The sequence below is a fragment of the Rhipicephalus microplus genome, chromosome X (assembly GCF_043290135.1).
Source record: "Rhipicephalus microplus isolate Deutch F79 chromosome X, USDA_Rmic, whole genome shotgun sequence".
Classification (NCBI taxonomy): Eukaryota; Metazoa; Arthropoda; class Arachnida; order Ixodida; family Ixodidae; genus Rhipicephalus; species Rhipicephalus microplus.
Window position 1 is genome coordinate 197,795,387 of NC_134710.1, and position 16,995 is coordinate 197,812,381.

At 44.1% G+C, this 16,995-nt stretch overlaps 1 protein-coding gene across 1 annotated transcript; it reads left to right on the forward strand.

Annotated features, from left to right (window-relative positions):
• The first annotated feature begins 3,944 nt into the window (after positions 1 to 3,944).
• LOC142775922 (uncharacterized) lies at positions 3,945 to 9,007 on the forward strand. Its single transcript, XM_075878460.1, has 5 exons — positions 3,945 to 4,147; positions 5,406 to 5,544; positions 6,492 to 6,736; positions 7,968 to 8,292; positions 8,527 to 9,007. Exons 1-4 carry the CDS (start codon positions 4,136 to 4,138, stop codon positions 8,280 to 8,282), a joined length of 711 nt encoding a protein of 236 aa, XP_075734575.1. The 5' UTR covers positions 3,945 to 4,135; the 3' UTR covers positions 8,283 to 8,292; positions 8,527 to 9,007.
• The last annotated feature ends 7,988 nt before the right edge of the window (positions 9,008 to 16,995 follow it).

Genomic DNA, 16,995 nt, shown 5'->3' on the forward strand with positions numbered 1-16,995 from the left:
CGAAGAGGAGAGTCAGACAGGTTAGCTCAGGTTTTCAAGCATCCGTAAGCTACCGGTAGAGCTTGGAAAGCTGTGCAAGAATCTGAAACGCTAGAAGGGGCCTACCTATCCGTTATTGCAGCTCTCAAATGCGTTTTTTGTAGTCACAAAAGGAAGGTTCGTATGGTGTTTATAATTGTCGTGACAAAACCTATGTCTGTCCCACAAAGACAATATTCGTTCATAATTTTGATCAAGCTTGGATTGCACACCTGTTTACTAGAAAACATGAATGAACTGAAGTCATGTACTAATAAATTCACTTTTGATATAGGTAAGTCCCCGACTAATGTGTCGAGTTGAATATTTCTTTTTGCACGTGCGCCTCTCCTCCTACATTTATCATCATCAGACCGCTGTATTTCAAATCTGAACCATCAGCACTCAGGGCTGATGTTCTGAGCACCCCTCTACAGATACAGCTCTAACCGAATATAATAGAACGTGTGATGAACTCGCAGCGTCCAAGATGGTGTTCATAAACGCTTGCTGCGTTCATCTAACGTTGACGGACTGTTTATTGCTTTTGCTCGCTTAATTCCTCTTATTGAGACGTTTTTCGCGTTCCCACAACACCGTCACTTCATCTTGAATCTCATTTCGTGCACTATCTCATGTTGACACTGTTGATATTACCAGCGTGAGCTCCCTAGAATACAAAACAGCGAAAGCTAGAAGAGTGGCCTTTCAGAACATTTTCTAAACACTCATTGGGTAACTGCTGCATGTACACTTGCTGGGTACCCACTACGGCATTAATAATACGTCAGCTTCTGCATGTTGCACTCGCGTTTAGTTAAAGGTCATGCAAGCATTGCAAACGAAACGGTGCACCTTGGTATACCTCACAGTGTTACACATTTCAAGCAGTACTAACAGTTTTTTTTTGCGTACATTGAGTTCATTCTTCTGATTACTTTGTTGAACTTATTTAGCAAGGTTTTTGCTCTCAAATGGGAGTGTACCTCCACAGTATATTTCGTAGCGTCAGCCAGAGGGACAGAACACTAACCTTCTCTCTTCTGTCCTTCCGAGAAAGGGATTACGTTTTGTTGAATAATGAACACTATAAAGGGCTTCGTAAAGGTGTGAAAGCTCTCAGAAGAACCTGGTAACACAGGCGGTGCTTTATAGATCAAACACGAGTGGATCAACGCAATCGCAAATAAGCAGCTAACGTGGCGCGTTACTTAGTAAAACTATACGCACTGCTAAACAGGTCATTTTCTCTAACTCATGCTAATCTGTGAAAATTGTCACCTTCGTTACAAAAATGGGGCCCACTTAGTACAATTTGGGAATCTTAAAAACGATTTTGGGTATTTTTTCACTGTTAGATTAGAAAAATAACAAAAATACTTCTCTATCTTTTAAAATATTATTTGAATTGGGAAACATCAGACAAGTTGTGAAGCCTATTTTAAGAATGCAAATAATTTCCGTGATACCTTGCATTGCTTTAGTATTTCTGGGTTCCAAAGAGAGTCCCGAGGCTTGAATAAACTACCACGTGACCAGGCTGTTGCGCACAACAAGACCAGCGCCTTCAAAGATGCTGCCAAAGATAAATCGATGATGCACGTGATAGCACGCATGCAGGGGCCTTGAGTAACAGAAACGGATTGAACATACAATGACCGCGGCTTCTAATTATTCCGAGATATGTGTTGTCTGTTGACGCAATAAACCAAAATTCGTGATATGAATGAAATCAACAACGGCGCCTTTTGTTGTAGCTCTGTCGGCTGCAGACACAAAGTGTTGAGGTCGAGGAACTTTCATAGGTGGATGGAAGTTCATGGGAGACGAAAGGTCCTATCATATTCGCTTGTAATCAATCTAATCTTTCCGCTTGTGCGCCGCATTCATATCGTTCATTGACAGCATGTATTAGAGCTCTGATGTCGCTGCGCACGTGATATTTCCTAAAAACTTATACACTTTTAGCCCCTAAAATTTCAAACCGCAGTAACCATCACAACAGGTAGAAACGGCGTGGACATCTTATTTGAGCTTTGGTGAAAATTTATTGTTGAAAGAATGCTGTAAAATGAAATCACAAGTACATTGTTTATAAGCTAACAAAGCTCAGAGTAAAATATTTCCGAATGATTCAAGACAACAGCGAATAACAGGACGTAAGTCACATTTTCCCAAGCAAGAAGTAAAAAAAAATAACAGACGTTAGTTAAAACACAATATCCACATAACATGCCGAAGTGTCATGCAGCTGTCGCTACGGGAAGCAGTCGTTACGAGAGCCAATAACTGCTTTCATTGGCAGGATTTATAGCGCAGCGTTCAGTCTCCCATCGGAGACTTTATATTCTATTACGAGGGATAAAAAGAAGTGGTCTGTTGGAAACGAAAAATCTCTGTGAACCAAAACAAATTTTTAAATTATCTACGCCCTAGGAAATTGTGTCATGAACCCCATCTATATGCACCAGGATGTCATTTTTCTTGATCGGTATGATCAGTTCCTTCATTCTTGCCACGTCCTAGAGATTGCGCAAAACCTTATAAGCAGATGAGTAGGAATAGAATTATAGTGACATGATAAAAACAACTTACTATCCCGTTTCGCAAGTAGTCACCATCGGTAGCACATACTTACTGAGAGCTGAGTGATTACAAGGTCAGGTGAAAAATTATGTGACGTTGTCACGCGCGTTCAAAAGACCACAAGTGGTTCATGACTGTCACCACGCTTGCAAACGGACAAGTTCCCTCTGAACGGCTATGTGTAGAGGTCAACCCCGACGCGAAATAACGTGCCGAATTCTTGAAGCTCGAGTCAGCACTCTTTAAAAGGAGATTGGAGAAACTATTATATCTAAACTTGCGTTTACCAGCGCATGTACAGGAGCTTGTTTTTCTTTTCTTTCTTTTCTGTTTCAATTATGGCCGTGTCAGTGCAATATGTATTTTACTTGAAGATATCTGAAGAGAATGTGTAGCTTACCAATACCAATGGCTTTTGAGGTTTGTTAGTTGAACACATCACGAACGCTTTTGTATCAATTTGTTTATTATGACGCTTAATGCACTTGAATACATCGTAAAGACTATCTCTGGGAGCTTCATCAAATCTATTTTCACAAAATTACACTACTGCTTATGCTTTCATCTTGTTTTCTTGTCTTTATCCTGTCTTTTAGTGAGTGCAAACTTTTAACACCAAACAAATGGTACCAACCTAATAGCACCTAAGCTTTGGATGTAGGTTCACTAGCTCGAGCTTATTAATTCCCTTTTTTACGTTCTGGATTGTCAGCCTCTACATATGAAGAAAGGTTGTAATGGCTGAAGAAAAAGAACAAAATAAATAACCTAACAAGGCAAAAAAAAAACAAGCAAGCGAACTAGAAAACAATAAAACAAATGTAGTACAGCATGAAAAAATATCGCACATGTGAGAAAAGCTCAGAGTGAAAGCAGGGCCCGATGCGAGCCCATAACTAAAACAGTGAGACGTGCATATTAACAGCAGTGTGCCGATGGCGGGACTATCGGCGACAAAAATCTATAAGCAACGTTGAGCACGAACGATAGCCGCATTATCAAAGGGTGCGGGCCGAGCATAGGGCTTTCTGAGACGTACAAACAAAAGCAACAAAGAACCAAAATAAATGGGCCCCATGGCACAGGAACAAAATGTTTTCCTTCATAGCGCTTCCTGCGAAGAGAAGGCCCACCACTTCCTCGACCGGCCAACGGAACGAGCCGCCCACCATCAGCGCTTTGCCGCCGCGGCGGACTTTTCAAATCTGGGGCGACTCCGCGAAGACGGGTGTTCGGCTGTGGGGATACGTCGTCCCCCTCTCTGGCCCGCCGTGCGCGCCTTCTCCTCCGCCGTCACTTTCGGCGGCCGAGTTTGTCTCAGGCGCCCGGGGGAGGGCACAGAGGTGGCCGGAGATCAAAGAGAAAAAATCCCTGCAAGAAATTCATAACTCGAAAAAAAGCGCGGAGAAGAACGAAAGGAGGTCGATCACCCTTTCGCTTAGCTGAGGAAGTCCGTATAAAAGGGAGGACGGGGAAAGTTCGGAGCTACATCACAGCGGGCATTCCCTGCTCAGCTGGTCCAAGTATCGCCATGCGCTCCCTGGTGAGTCCGAAAGCCCAACGCTTGCTTCCGACCGGTGCGAATCGGCGGCATCGGCGTCCACTGCTTTCTCCGGCTCGTTGCGCAACTCTCGATGGATTTCACTGCATGTCGCACGTGGTAACAATAAGCGGTGATACGGCGGCCAGTGTTAAGCAATTTAGCGTGCTTAGCAGACTGTTATATCCTAAATGTCAGTCTGATTGTCATTTTTTTCTCAGGGCTAATATTTCCCTTTGTCATATTTTTTTAATTTAGTACTTAGTCTTCCAAGGCGTGGTCTAGTATTTTACAGTCAGCTGAACTCCAATTGAAGTAATTGTTCTGGTAAATGTTTACCCTGTTACAATCTAGGCATCTTGTACAAAACAATCATCTCAGATTACTCCACCTGTTCGATGTATATAGAGAATGTAGGCAAGAATCTTCTCTTTTTTTTTTCGTAAAGTCAGTTAAAGTGGGTTCGAGGTTTCGTTGAAACTCACAAGCACCCATTCATACGCATTTGTACATGTATTAGGCATGCTATCATCGGCGCAATTCTTGTACAGAGCTCGTTTCAATCTTGCAAATATTTCGTGATGTTTGGCTAGGGCATGAATTCCAAAAGTTTCGCCTCAAGCATTCTTATAGCATAGATTGAAATGTGCATGTGATTGTCCACACAAGAACCGCTATACACAGAGGACACACAATTCGTGATGTTGTCTGTCTTCTGTCCGACTCATTCCTAATTTCGAGAAGTTTTTGTGGTTCGCGTTATTGTCTACTTTAAACGTGAAATCTAGTGCTTCTCTCAGTCATATATTCATCAACCAACAGTACTGACGTTCTAACTGTTGCTAGAAACGGACCAAATCGGGTAGAAAATAGTGTGGAGCGATCACATCGAACGCATTGCAACTTAAGTCAGGAGAAACAGCAGTACTAAAGAAAAAACAGAACAACATTAGACAAAAATTAAGATAAACTCGGGAGGAATGCTCGCGATCTTCTTTCATGAGCCGGTTCACAGTCACATTGTGAAAAACTGGGCCAGATTGGGCTGCAGAGTACCTATATGAAGTGGTGTCCCGTTGGCTGATTTATATTTGAAACTCAACTCCACCATGAACACTTCCACGTAGGTTTCTTCGTCCGCTCTCTGTCTATCTTTAAACTCTTAGCACCAAAATCTCGAGCGACAGTTACTGCGCTGGGTCACCAGAAAGTAGACAGTGACGATGTTCTAATAAATGACTCTATTCGGATACCTTTGCAGATACTGCTGTCTGCAGTTGGCCTGGCCCTCGCCGGCAACCTTGGTGGTGGCGGCGGTGGCTTCGGCGGCGGAGGATTTGGTGGCGGCGGCCACGGTGGTGGTGGTGGCTTCGGCGGCGGCGGCGGTCATCACGGTGGTGGTAGGTTACTGTTGAACTCAAATTTACACCAGCCCATTTCATATTCACAGAATACCAGACTAAGAAAAATCAGAAGCATCTTCGTTACAATGTGAAAGATTTACCAGAGTGTTGTCGTAAATTTGAGTTAAAAGGGCCTCACAACGACGAGCTAATATGAAGTAAAGGCCACACAATATTTATTTGTTTGTGTGAACGAAATATAAACTTTGCTTATATTTTGAACGAAGGTTAACAGCTGTATTTTAGAAAGATATACTAAAAATTTAGACTTAATGCTACAACAGATCTGGTTTGATTTATAGGGACAACTGATAAACAGTTAATTTGCATTATTTATTTAAGAACGTCTCTCAAGGTCTGAAGAGCTCGAGACCTCACGAGCACTTCAAGCTTGCTAGAGCTGTGTCTACGTGAAATTTCGGGATAAAATTGTGTGCGCTCTTTGTTTGCAACCCGATGGCAACTTATACGCACCGCTAAGCAGCACTTGGCTGGTATTACACATATCCGCTATGATATACCGAAAGGCTGTTTTAGTTAGTGCTCTTACATCACGAAAAATGCATTATTTGCTGAATTTGATGACACTAATTGCCGAGTGAAGTTGTTGGTGAAAGCTAGTATGAATGAAAAACAATCCTGGAGAACTTGCCATTGAGACCTGCTAACATTATTTATCGAGAACAGTGGCCAACTACAGCATATGAAGGTATAATATTTTGTCACCTGTATATGATAGAGAAATATTTAAAGTGGCAGTACACTATTTACACAAACTTGAAGCCACTAAATGAGCAAGCATGTATGTGGACAACTATGTGACTATTGTGCCCCTTCTTCGGAGATAACTTCAAAAAATTGGACACAGTAGACGATGAATGTTTGCTCGAGAGGCGAACATGTATTCCTATTTACCGCATTAATTCGTGGTTGCGTGTGCGTAGGTGGCGGCGGCGCCGGTGGTGGAGCCGTAGTCAGCACATCTGTGGTTGAGATCAAGAGCCTCGGCTCAACCGGAGGTGGTGGTGGCGGAGGTGGTCACCATGGCGGTGGTGGCTTTGGCGGCGGTGGCTTCGGCGGCGGCGGCTTCGGCGGCGGAGGATTCGGTGGCGGCGGTTTTGGAGGAGGTGGACACCATGGTGGTGGTGGCGGCGGCGGCGGTGGTGGCCAGGTCGTGGGAGCATACAAGGTATGCTCACTCCTACACACACCAAACCTTTGCTAACACGTGAAAGTGGCAGCATACTGAATGTCGGACCTCGTTCTCAATACTCCCCAGAGGTCAGGACAGTCAGTAGCCTGGGCATACCTAATTCATTGTTTATTTTTTATGTGTTCTTTAGCGGTGACACACTACATCAAAAAATAAATAGGAGGTATCTTATGCTGGGGGCTTCTGAGATCGAGCTGCGGCTACAACTCACCCGAATATTCTTAACATTGAGTGTTTTTTTCATTGTAAGGAGTATAGTTATATGGAATAGTAAAAATAGTTAACGTCATTCATTATACGTCCTGCTGTGATGCTCTGGTTGAAGGAAAGCCCAATGTGACAAAAATAAACAAGAAACAATGTCCCAAAATAATTCACCTAAGTGAATCTATGTTTATGGAATTGGCTGGATGCAAACGCTCACAGATTTCTGCTGATCTCATCTCGTGAACGTGATAACTGAAGTGTAGCGCTCACGTGGTTGCACCACGTGCACTATAATGACACGTACTCCCTTTGTTCCAACGGCGCTCGTATTGTTTTTTTATAGCCAAATACGCGTTCTTACATGCCACCTATGTTTAGTATGTAATGCGAACCGAAGTATGACACTGCGGGTAGTGAGCTTGTATGCTACATGCGAGCTTTTCTATGTTACAAGGGATCTTTCAAATGTTCAAAAATTCTTCGAGGAATCTAAAAAAAAAAACTTTCTGGAGCTCTTTCAGTAATCTTCCACAGTACCACCGCGCTCCAGTGAAGATTGCGTGAGTTTGTACAAGTTATTATAGAAGTCTATGGCTCATACGGGCTTTTCGCTGTAACTGCAGAGTAGAATTTTTCGAATAAGCATACGCAGTAAATAGCCTTGCTGGGTGTTTTTTTTCATCTCTGTTCTTTTGCTGCGTAGTCCTCATGCACGCCATGTTTAGCACCGCACTGACATCTCGAGAAAATGTTGTGCATTAATAAATAATAATAATAATAATAATAATAATAATAATAATAATAATAATAATAATAATAATAATAATAATAATAATAATAATAATAATAATAATAATAATAATAATAATAATAATAATAATAATAATAATAATAATAATAATAATATAATACCACCCTGGTTTTGAGTCCCAAAAACAGTTGTTGCAAATATGACGGTGTTGTAACGTTTGCCATGCCACACCAATCGATGTGCACGCAGGCTGGCCCTGCCTACTTGGTCAAGGCGCTGCAACCCATCAGTGGTGGGGTCGGTGGCGTCGGTGGCGGAGTCCACGGGGGTGGATTAGGCGGTGGCGGCGGCGGCTTCGGCGGTGGACATGGTGGAGGATTCGGAGGTGGCGCTGTTGGAGGTGGAGGTGGCACTGCCACATATCACGTTACCGTCAAAGGTGGTGGCGGCGGCGGCGGTGGTGGTGGTTACGGCGGCGGCGGCTTCGGCGGCGGAGGACACCACGGCGGCGGCGGTGGTGGCGGCCACGGTGGAGGAGGAGGAGGCGGTGGAGGATGGTGGTAGATTACACCAGGTGAGGGCCTCGCTTATGTGTGTGAATGAAGAGTACTTAGCTGTAGTGAAGATGCCCTCTTCATGCATTAAGACTTTCCCTTTCCCTTTAGTTTCATCCATATGTGAAAGGATGTGCACTAGAGGCTTATTATAACAACGCAATGTTAACTGACTTTGAATAATTGAGGTCGTGAACTGATTTGAAGCACCTTTGTGCGTTGCCATCTGTTTTACACACATCTTTTTTTTTCAGCCTCAGCCATTCTACCATATCATCATTCACAAGTTTCCTGAAATAATCGCCAAAAGCTGCTAGAAGCACCCAAGAAATAAACCTCCTACAAATACGGAGAAGCAGCGCCATTGCGTGGCAGCTACGGGAGCCAACCAAAGTGGATGCTCCTATCGCTGTGGAGAGCACTGCAAGTCACGAACCGCCGATAAAAATGAAATACGCATGAATGGAAGAAGTCTCCGCGACATGCTGTGATAAGAGGGGGAGCCGCTTGAGCCAACGACTTCGAAAAGATATCCGTGACCTTGAAAGTGTCAAGTCTTTTATAGACCAACTGCGTGAAAGATGTTTCGAAGCGGCGACACTCTCGCATGTAATCGATCTGCCAGCCATGACCCACAATTGTGGAGCCATAGTCGCAGTGACGGCACCTTTACCTCGGCTGAAATATGCCACAAAATAATAAACTATGCTTTCTCATGAGAGAGGCACAAAAATACCCACTGAGTGTGTCGTTATTTACCAACTAGATAAATAGAATGATAAGTCAAAATATATACCAGGAAGTCGACCATGCACTTCATTTGCTGCCCGACCCTGGCTTAAGGTGAAGTGGACGGAAAAATGAAATGAATTATAATTTATGCGCATATACACACAGCAGCGTGAATTGTGCGATACGAGATTATTCAAGGTTATTTGCGTTCTGGTGAATATATGGACGTGTATGCCATCTTTTGCTGGACGCAGTCGTCTGCTAACTGCATGCATTAGAAGCTGCGTGGCAATGAATGCCGCAGCTTTCTGGCAAAAAAAAAAAAAAGGCAGCAGTCCACATTCACCCACCAGCGCAGCAACGAAGGAGCGAGAGACCTTACTGAGCTCCCAAATATCCAAGGGAGCACAATAAATGTTCTTGTCGGGCTGCAACAGCGAAAACCGGGGTAATTCACAACCAAAACTTACACCTCAACGATAATTTGTTTCGATGTGCGGATCGAATCTAGTGTAGGCAGCCGAGGAAATATTTTGGTGCCGACAAAATGTGAGTGTCCAATTTATAAAACAAGCTTGCCCTGATACGTGTTACTACGTTCTACTTGTCATTCAATTACTAACTAGCGTCAGATGTCAAAGCAAGGTTGTTTCGGCGCTTCCAGTGCAGCGTTATGCAGGCAATCACATATTCTATCTGTTAGGGAATAGGCAAGGCAGTGAAAAATAATCACTGCGCCTTCATAATAAAAAAAGTATAGCGTGTTTCAAATCGATAAGCGAGATTGGCTCACAACTAGCGAGATGAGCACACATCTTGCTCAGTATGTTCTTCGAACGTAACCTTTCTTGCAAATTTATCAACGCCGCGCTTACTGTCCCGCCGCTTACTGGCCCCGCCGCGGTGCTCTAGTGGCCAAAGTACTCGGCTGATAACGCTCAGGTCACCGGATTAAATTCCGGCCGCGGCACCTGCATTTTGGATGGAGGCGAAAATACTGCAGACTCAGATTTTGGTGCACGTTAAAGAACCCAAGGTAGCCGAAATTTACGGAGCCTTTCACTAGGCGTCTTCATAAACATATGGTGGTTTTGGGACGTTGAACTCCACAAATCAATCAATCAATCAATCGCCTGACCTTACCGGAAGTTGTCAATTGTCTTGATCTTCTGTGAGCGTGGTTTCGCACTGTACGGAACCGAAGAAATGCTAACTTTCTGCAGCTCACGGGCCTCCAAAGTCGGCCCAACTATAACCAAGTGGCAGTGTCATGCGATGAAATCATAATTTCAGGTCACATTATGCGGTGTCACAATGACGTCACTGTGACTTCACAATGACGTCACAATTTCTGGAAATATGTGATGCTACGGTGACGTCATGGCGGCATAAAATGGGTGATGGTGATTTCTTCAGATCACTCGCATTGGTATCAGTTACCTTTTGTGTTTCGTGAGGTATCTAAAGTGTTCGCCTTAGCTGACACCGACTGCGATCTCAGATTGTCAAATCCCTCCAAGAAACGAAAAAAATGGGAGATGATTGAGAAGCGAAGAAAATATCCATAGCCCAATACAAGAATGCTGTACGCTGCAGGGATATGTGAGGTATATTATATTTTTCCTGGGCCCTATGCTAATGGCATGTACGTGATTTGAAAAAGGTAAATTTTTAAATGTGAAAGCTTTTAAGCGAACTTTGGTGACTTTGACCGTATCTATCTATCTATCTATCTATCTATCTATCTATCTATCTATCTATCTATCTATCTATCTATCTATCTATCTATCTATCTATCTATCTGTCTGTCTGTCTATCTATCTTTTTTTCTTTCTTTCTATTTATCAGCCACCAACGACCTTTAGCTGTGTGGGCCGTTTCGATAATGCATCCATACCAACATTGGCATGACATAACATGGATGTGTGAAGAGCATAAGTCACTAGCCATGACTTGTATGGCATGACTGTCATGATTTGCATTTCATAGTTGTGCTGCTGTTGCGGTGGTTTCATTCACATGACATATTGCAAAACTTGTATGGTGTGACATGAGTGTATCGCGAACGTGACACACTCTAACGTGGAAATCATGACATGTATGTCATGTAAGTCATGACTACACGCCACACTCATAATGCGCTCAAGGCCGTTTCGCTTGCTTCACATATACCGAATTCGGTATTACGTGACGCGAACGGATGACGAAGGTAAATGACACGTGCAAACACGATAATCATGACATGCGTGTCATGTAAGAACATGACTACATGCTACGCTCATAGCGTGCTCGCGGCCGCTTCGTTAGCTCCATATACAACAAATTTGTTATTACGTGACGTAAACAGACGACGAAGGCAAATGACACGTCCAAACACGATAATCGTGATATGCGTGTCATGAGAAGATGACTACATGCGGCGCCCATATCGTGCTCATGGCCGCTTCGATAGCTCTTCATATACCGAATTTGATATCACGTCACGTGAATAGAAAACAAAGGTAAATGATACGTCCAAACATGATAATGATGATGTGGAATTCATGTACCACAAAATTTACGTCTGCCTCGAAACGGTGTGCTAACTTTTCCTATCACCAATCCTATCACCACCCTACTAGCCCACACTGCACGAAAAATTTCGAAAATATTCTAAAATACCCCATGGTTGGCAACCCTGGTGGGCGATGGAGAAACGCCGTTGGTTCAAGTGAAAGCTGCAATTTTCTCCCGACGCGCCATCACGCGCTGAGACTATACAAAAGGCTGAGCACGAAACTACATCATCGCTGATTTCAATGAGCCCATTCACCAGATTTAACCGACTGTACAGAATGTACGTCGAAAACCACCACTGCGGTGAAACTACTGAAGCACTCTCTGTCGCTGCTAGTTAGTGTCGTGCTGCAATACATCAACATTCCCAGACGTTATTACCTACCCCCTCCCCGCTCATCAAGAGCACCATGCGAGAGAGGTGCGAAAGATATAAGGTGCTTTTGTATATTCGTGTGAGTGTTGGTAGCGCACATTCGATTAAAAAAATTTGGTCCCAGATATGCATGTTACACTGCCAATGTCATCGAAAGACGATAGTCTTGCGTCCGGAGAGAGTGAACAAAACATTTATTTGATGTTCCGCGCAAGAAAATTGGTTAATGGTATTCTGGAGGCGCTGCGTTAGAATGCCTCGAGCGTGCAGCGGAGGCGAACGAGCCAACCAAGGCACGTTATACACGAGCGCCATCTGGCAGTTATCTTCGAAAACGAAGGAAGGCTTGCGTGCCTGCGGAGAAATATGCGTGCCATTCTCGGAGGCGATAAGGTGTACAACGCAAAGCGACGGACAGGTGCCACCACCGTATCCTTTTAGCAAAGCGTTGGTAACACTTACCTTTTCGAGCATCGCGCTGCACTGTCAGCGCAGCGTGTTTAACGCTACGGTCATTAGAATTACTTGTGTGGGCTTTCTCTAGTATAAACTCACACAAACGAAACAACGATGTGTTGTTATGGTACCTCAGATATGCTTAATGATTGCTTTTTTATTTGAGAATCGCACAAGTATGAACGCTAAACCTAGACCAATATTAGTGGGCGCTGCGGATGGGGTCAGCCGTTTGAGGTATCGTTAAGGGCGGACAAACAGACAAACGTACAGACAGGCAGACAGACAGACAGACAGACAGAGACCAAACTTTTTTCGTCGAAGGTCTTCAAGAAAGACCATCGTCTTTAAAAAAGTGGCAGTAACGCAGAGGGTAGAAAGCCCAGCATATTACGCTGCTGACCACAAGGTCCTTGGCTCGACACTCACGTCATGTGCGTCATGAGAACTTTTCTTTCGGCTTTTTTTTCATATAATATTGCATTGTACCAATGTGCCATCGATGACGGAAATGCGTCAATGAAGTCTTGGTGAACCGGCATAACACTTTTGTTTTAAGAACGTTTTAAGCGCAATTGTTAGACGCCCGTTCCCACGTTGAGCTCCCTCGTTACCGTTGGCGTAACCGATGCAGAAAACAAGGGCGAAAAAGAGGGTAGGTGATCTTTGTCAATATTCCGAGCAACTTGTCTCTAGCATCGCTTTCTTTCTTCATCACGCCCTCTGGCCAATCGGTTGGAGCCCATGCGCATGCAAGGTTGCGAGGTGCACCACGGCTGGTTTCGCTTGTCGTAACGGGTTCTCAGCGAATCACTTATAGTTCTCGACGCCTGCAATGCACATAAAATAATGCGTAACACTCGATTGCTGACCGTTGCTGTGACAATATGTAAAGAATGGTACATTGCTGCAACTGCGGATGGCCAAAAATTAAAACACAGTTGACGTTGCTCCAACATGAAACCTGCATCCGTTGTTTGAGAGCACATTTTTTAGGCTCCCATTCTTGCATTCAGCAGTGTGCCCCGCCGCGGTTGTCTAGTGGCTAAGGTACTCGGCTGCTGACCCACAGGTCGCGGGATCAAATCCCGGCTGCGGTGGCTGCATTTCCGATGAAAGCGGAAATGTTGTTGGCCTGTGTGCTCAGATTTGGGTGAACGTTAAAGAACCCCAGGTGGTCGAAATATCCGGAGCCCTGCACTACGGCATCTCTCATAATCATATGGTGGTTTTGGGGTTTTAAACCCTACATATCAATCAGCATTGAGAAGTGTCGATTCGGCGTCGTCATAACCAGCAAAGGCAACGGTAACACAACATAGCGAACACGCAGCGCAACAGAGGATCAAAGACAGCAATAGCGAGGAGAGTGCGAGTAGGTGAGAACGACAGGGGCAAGACCACAAGTGCGTGGCCTGCCATACGCTGATACATGGTAGAGGGCGCCTTTTTAGTCCACGATGACCTAAACACAAAGGTATGTCGTGAGAGTGGCCACCGTTACATCATAATGAAATAAAGCACTGCATAAACGTAGGTGTTCCTACAGCTGCTGCTGTGAAAAGTGTCCCAGTCTGGCCTTTCGCAGTCTTCCAATGCGGTCTCCCACACTACGTTCCGTTTGTGGCAGTTGTATTGAAGTGGGCAGCTGAAAAATTGTCCGTGCCAGTCACACTATTCACGGCGTGGTATGTAACTGTACATACATATATGTCTCTCTCAAGTTGTTTGCCACAACTTATCACGAAATTAAAACACCTAAACAGCAGTACTCAGAATTTGCATAAAACAGTACGGTAATAGTCGGTGAATTTTGTTGTTTCTTAGAAATTTAAAATCGCTACGTAGCGATGCTTAAACATATTTTCTGGCCTATAACCCACGCTTGACAATGTAATTGGGGGCAAAAGCTGAAAGCTAGAGGAAATAAAATAAGAAAACAAAGGACCATTTCAGATTATGATGCCAGTTTCCTTATGAAATTCTTCCGTTAAGACATGCACCAACTCTGCGAAATGTTCGCGAAAGGGATCTATACATTGAGGCGCCCACGCAAGGGTAATGTACGTTATGCACGGGTGATATGACAGGCAGCCGATATGCAGAGGTGGGGAGAACGAATGCAGTGATTGCACGAAAAGGTTGAACAAGAAAGCTGTGAGGAGAAGATCAGTGAAATTTGTCGCAACAAACTATGAAAGAATTCGCCGCGTATCTGCTTGCTTCACTGTAAACGTCGTCGAAACAAATTATTTTGCTGCCAGCTGTACTTCTTAAGTCCTGGGGCATGTCTTATATGTATGTTTTATTTCATCCCGCGGCCATTTATGTCTTGCATTGCCTTAAGCAGCACCTCGTTTATGTTTAATCGGCCACATCTGGCTGGCATTGATAAAATCGACGAGGCGCCGCGTGAAATATGTTTTCCATCGATTAGTAATGCCGGGAAACGTAGCTTGTGCACAACCCAGGGTGACTGAGAGGTGGCAGCTCCATATATTCGCAACGCCCACGGGCTATAGGTAGTGCATTGTGCAATCCAAGATGGTTTTGGGAGGAGGGTCAACCCGTGAACTCGCTCAAGAAAAGATCGGAAAACGGACTTAAGCCCCATGCCGGTTTTACCGTATGAGCTCTTGATCGTCAAATGAATGTATATTGGACCAAAGTACTTCACCAAACGATAAGAAGTGCTAAATAATTGCTACCTCACTTCTTGCCGCAGTGTGAAGGGTGGTGGTGTCAGCTGATTAACAGTGCATCAACGATGAATTGCGTAATCCTGTACGTGCGACAAAAAACTGCTTAAACTAGAATGGACGTATGAACTGAACGGTACTTAGTAAGCACCGAGCTTGACTGAAGGATTTGCCGCAGTAGTATGCAGCTAGCGAGTAGCGCCATCGCGACTGCACAGAACCGAATGTTTAACGTGACGTTGGTATGCAAACATATTACACCGTCATCATTACTTGCACTGTCAGAAACATGGAGTTGCTTCTTCAACGGAGCAGAAGAAGTTAATATCACATTAGCTAGCACTTGCGTTCTCGCTACAATCAGACTCTAATAGCCGCGCGAAAATCACTGCACTCGAACGTTGCAGGTTCCATCAGCGTCGTCAAAACAAGAATATCGAGAAGAATACATGCGCATAATTTTCAAAACGTCGCAATAGAAAACTTTATCGAACAGCAACGCTGTTTGTAAAGTATACCAGTGAAGTGCAACAGAATTAATTATGCAGAGAGTCGTGCATTGTTCTCGCAACTGCACATTTCATCCTTTTAATTATTTCGCTGCACTGCTCAATCTCGAGCGTGTTAGCGGCATGCTGAGTTTCATAAAACAAAAAAACAATGCTTTTGTTTGGATGTCCGTGAATGTTATTAAACAATAAATACAATAAAATAATTTACGAGCGTGAAAAAGACATAAACGCACAAGGGGAATTGAAGTGCCACTTGCTCTGCGTGAGTTAGCAACTCATCGTTCATCCTCGCTGTCATTTGAATCCTGGCGGCGTCCTCGCCCAGCCGGACAGCCCTGAGCGATCCGTGGGGTTACAGGGGGCCCGTCTTTCCGCCCTCCGCTACCTTTGACCCCAGCAGGGACACTTTAATAAAGTTTCTTCTCTCTCTCGCTGTCACTTTTAGTCCATTGACAACCGTCTACGCCCAGTAAAAAAAATTGATGACATGCGAAGTCCATGATATCGATGATAGGCGAAGCACGAATGGATAAGCTTTAATTGTCACATTCAAAACAGCACAATACTATGAGGCGGACGTAAATTATGCTGTACATTACTTCCATGTCATGATTATCATGTTCGCGCCTAGAATTTGCGTTAGTCATCCATTCACGTCACGTAATACCCAATTTGGTATATGTGAAGCTAACGAAACAGCCGCGAGTGCGCTATGAAAGCATGTAGTCATGTTTTACATGACACGCATTTCATAATTATCATGTTCAGGAGCGTAGTCAGAAAGGTTTTTTTTTCTGGGGGGGGGGGGGGGGGGGTTCACACCAGCTTGTGGTCACAGGCATCAGCTTTCCTCAGTGATGTGACTATTAATGGTAGTTTGAGCCGATTGTATACATGATGTATATCAAGGTCATGAGACTGCTCCCCCTCCCCATGCATCTGCGGGTCAAGAGAGTAAGTATATGTGAAGCGATCGCAGTAAAATACAGTAAACGACAGGTAGAGTGGCCGTTTGGAGCAACGGTCTCTTGTCGCACCATTGACGGGACTAGTCTTCGACTACACAATATTGCTACGACCCGCGCTATCAGAGGAGACATAGTTAATCGTTAATCTCTGATAAACGTATAAGGCTTAGTCTTCGTGTGGTAGAACAGCGTTTCACAAATCAAGAACGGCTCCACTTACAACGTGGAATAACAGGTAAACACTCGGCATGATTTTGTACATTCATAGTTAAACTTTGGTGTTGCTTTCTTTGCTGAGGAAATTTCTTACTGTCAATATTGTTGACGAATGCTTATGGGAACAATTTTTAGGTTAATCTCCATATGTCAAGTCAGCCTGGTCACAGTGATAGCTTTAGTCAACAATTTGATTTTTCTTTACTGG

Coding starts and splice junctions, on each gene's coding strand:
- LOC142775922 (XM_075878460.1), top strand. Junction 5,545..6,491: donor CGGCGGTCATCACGGTGGTG/GTAGGTTACTGT, acceptor GCGTGTGCGTAG/GTGGCGGCGGCGCCGGTGGT. Junction 6,737..7,967: donor AGGTCGTGGGAGCATACAAG/GTATGCTCACTC, acceptor ATGTGCACGCAG/GCTGGCCCTGCCTACTTGGT.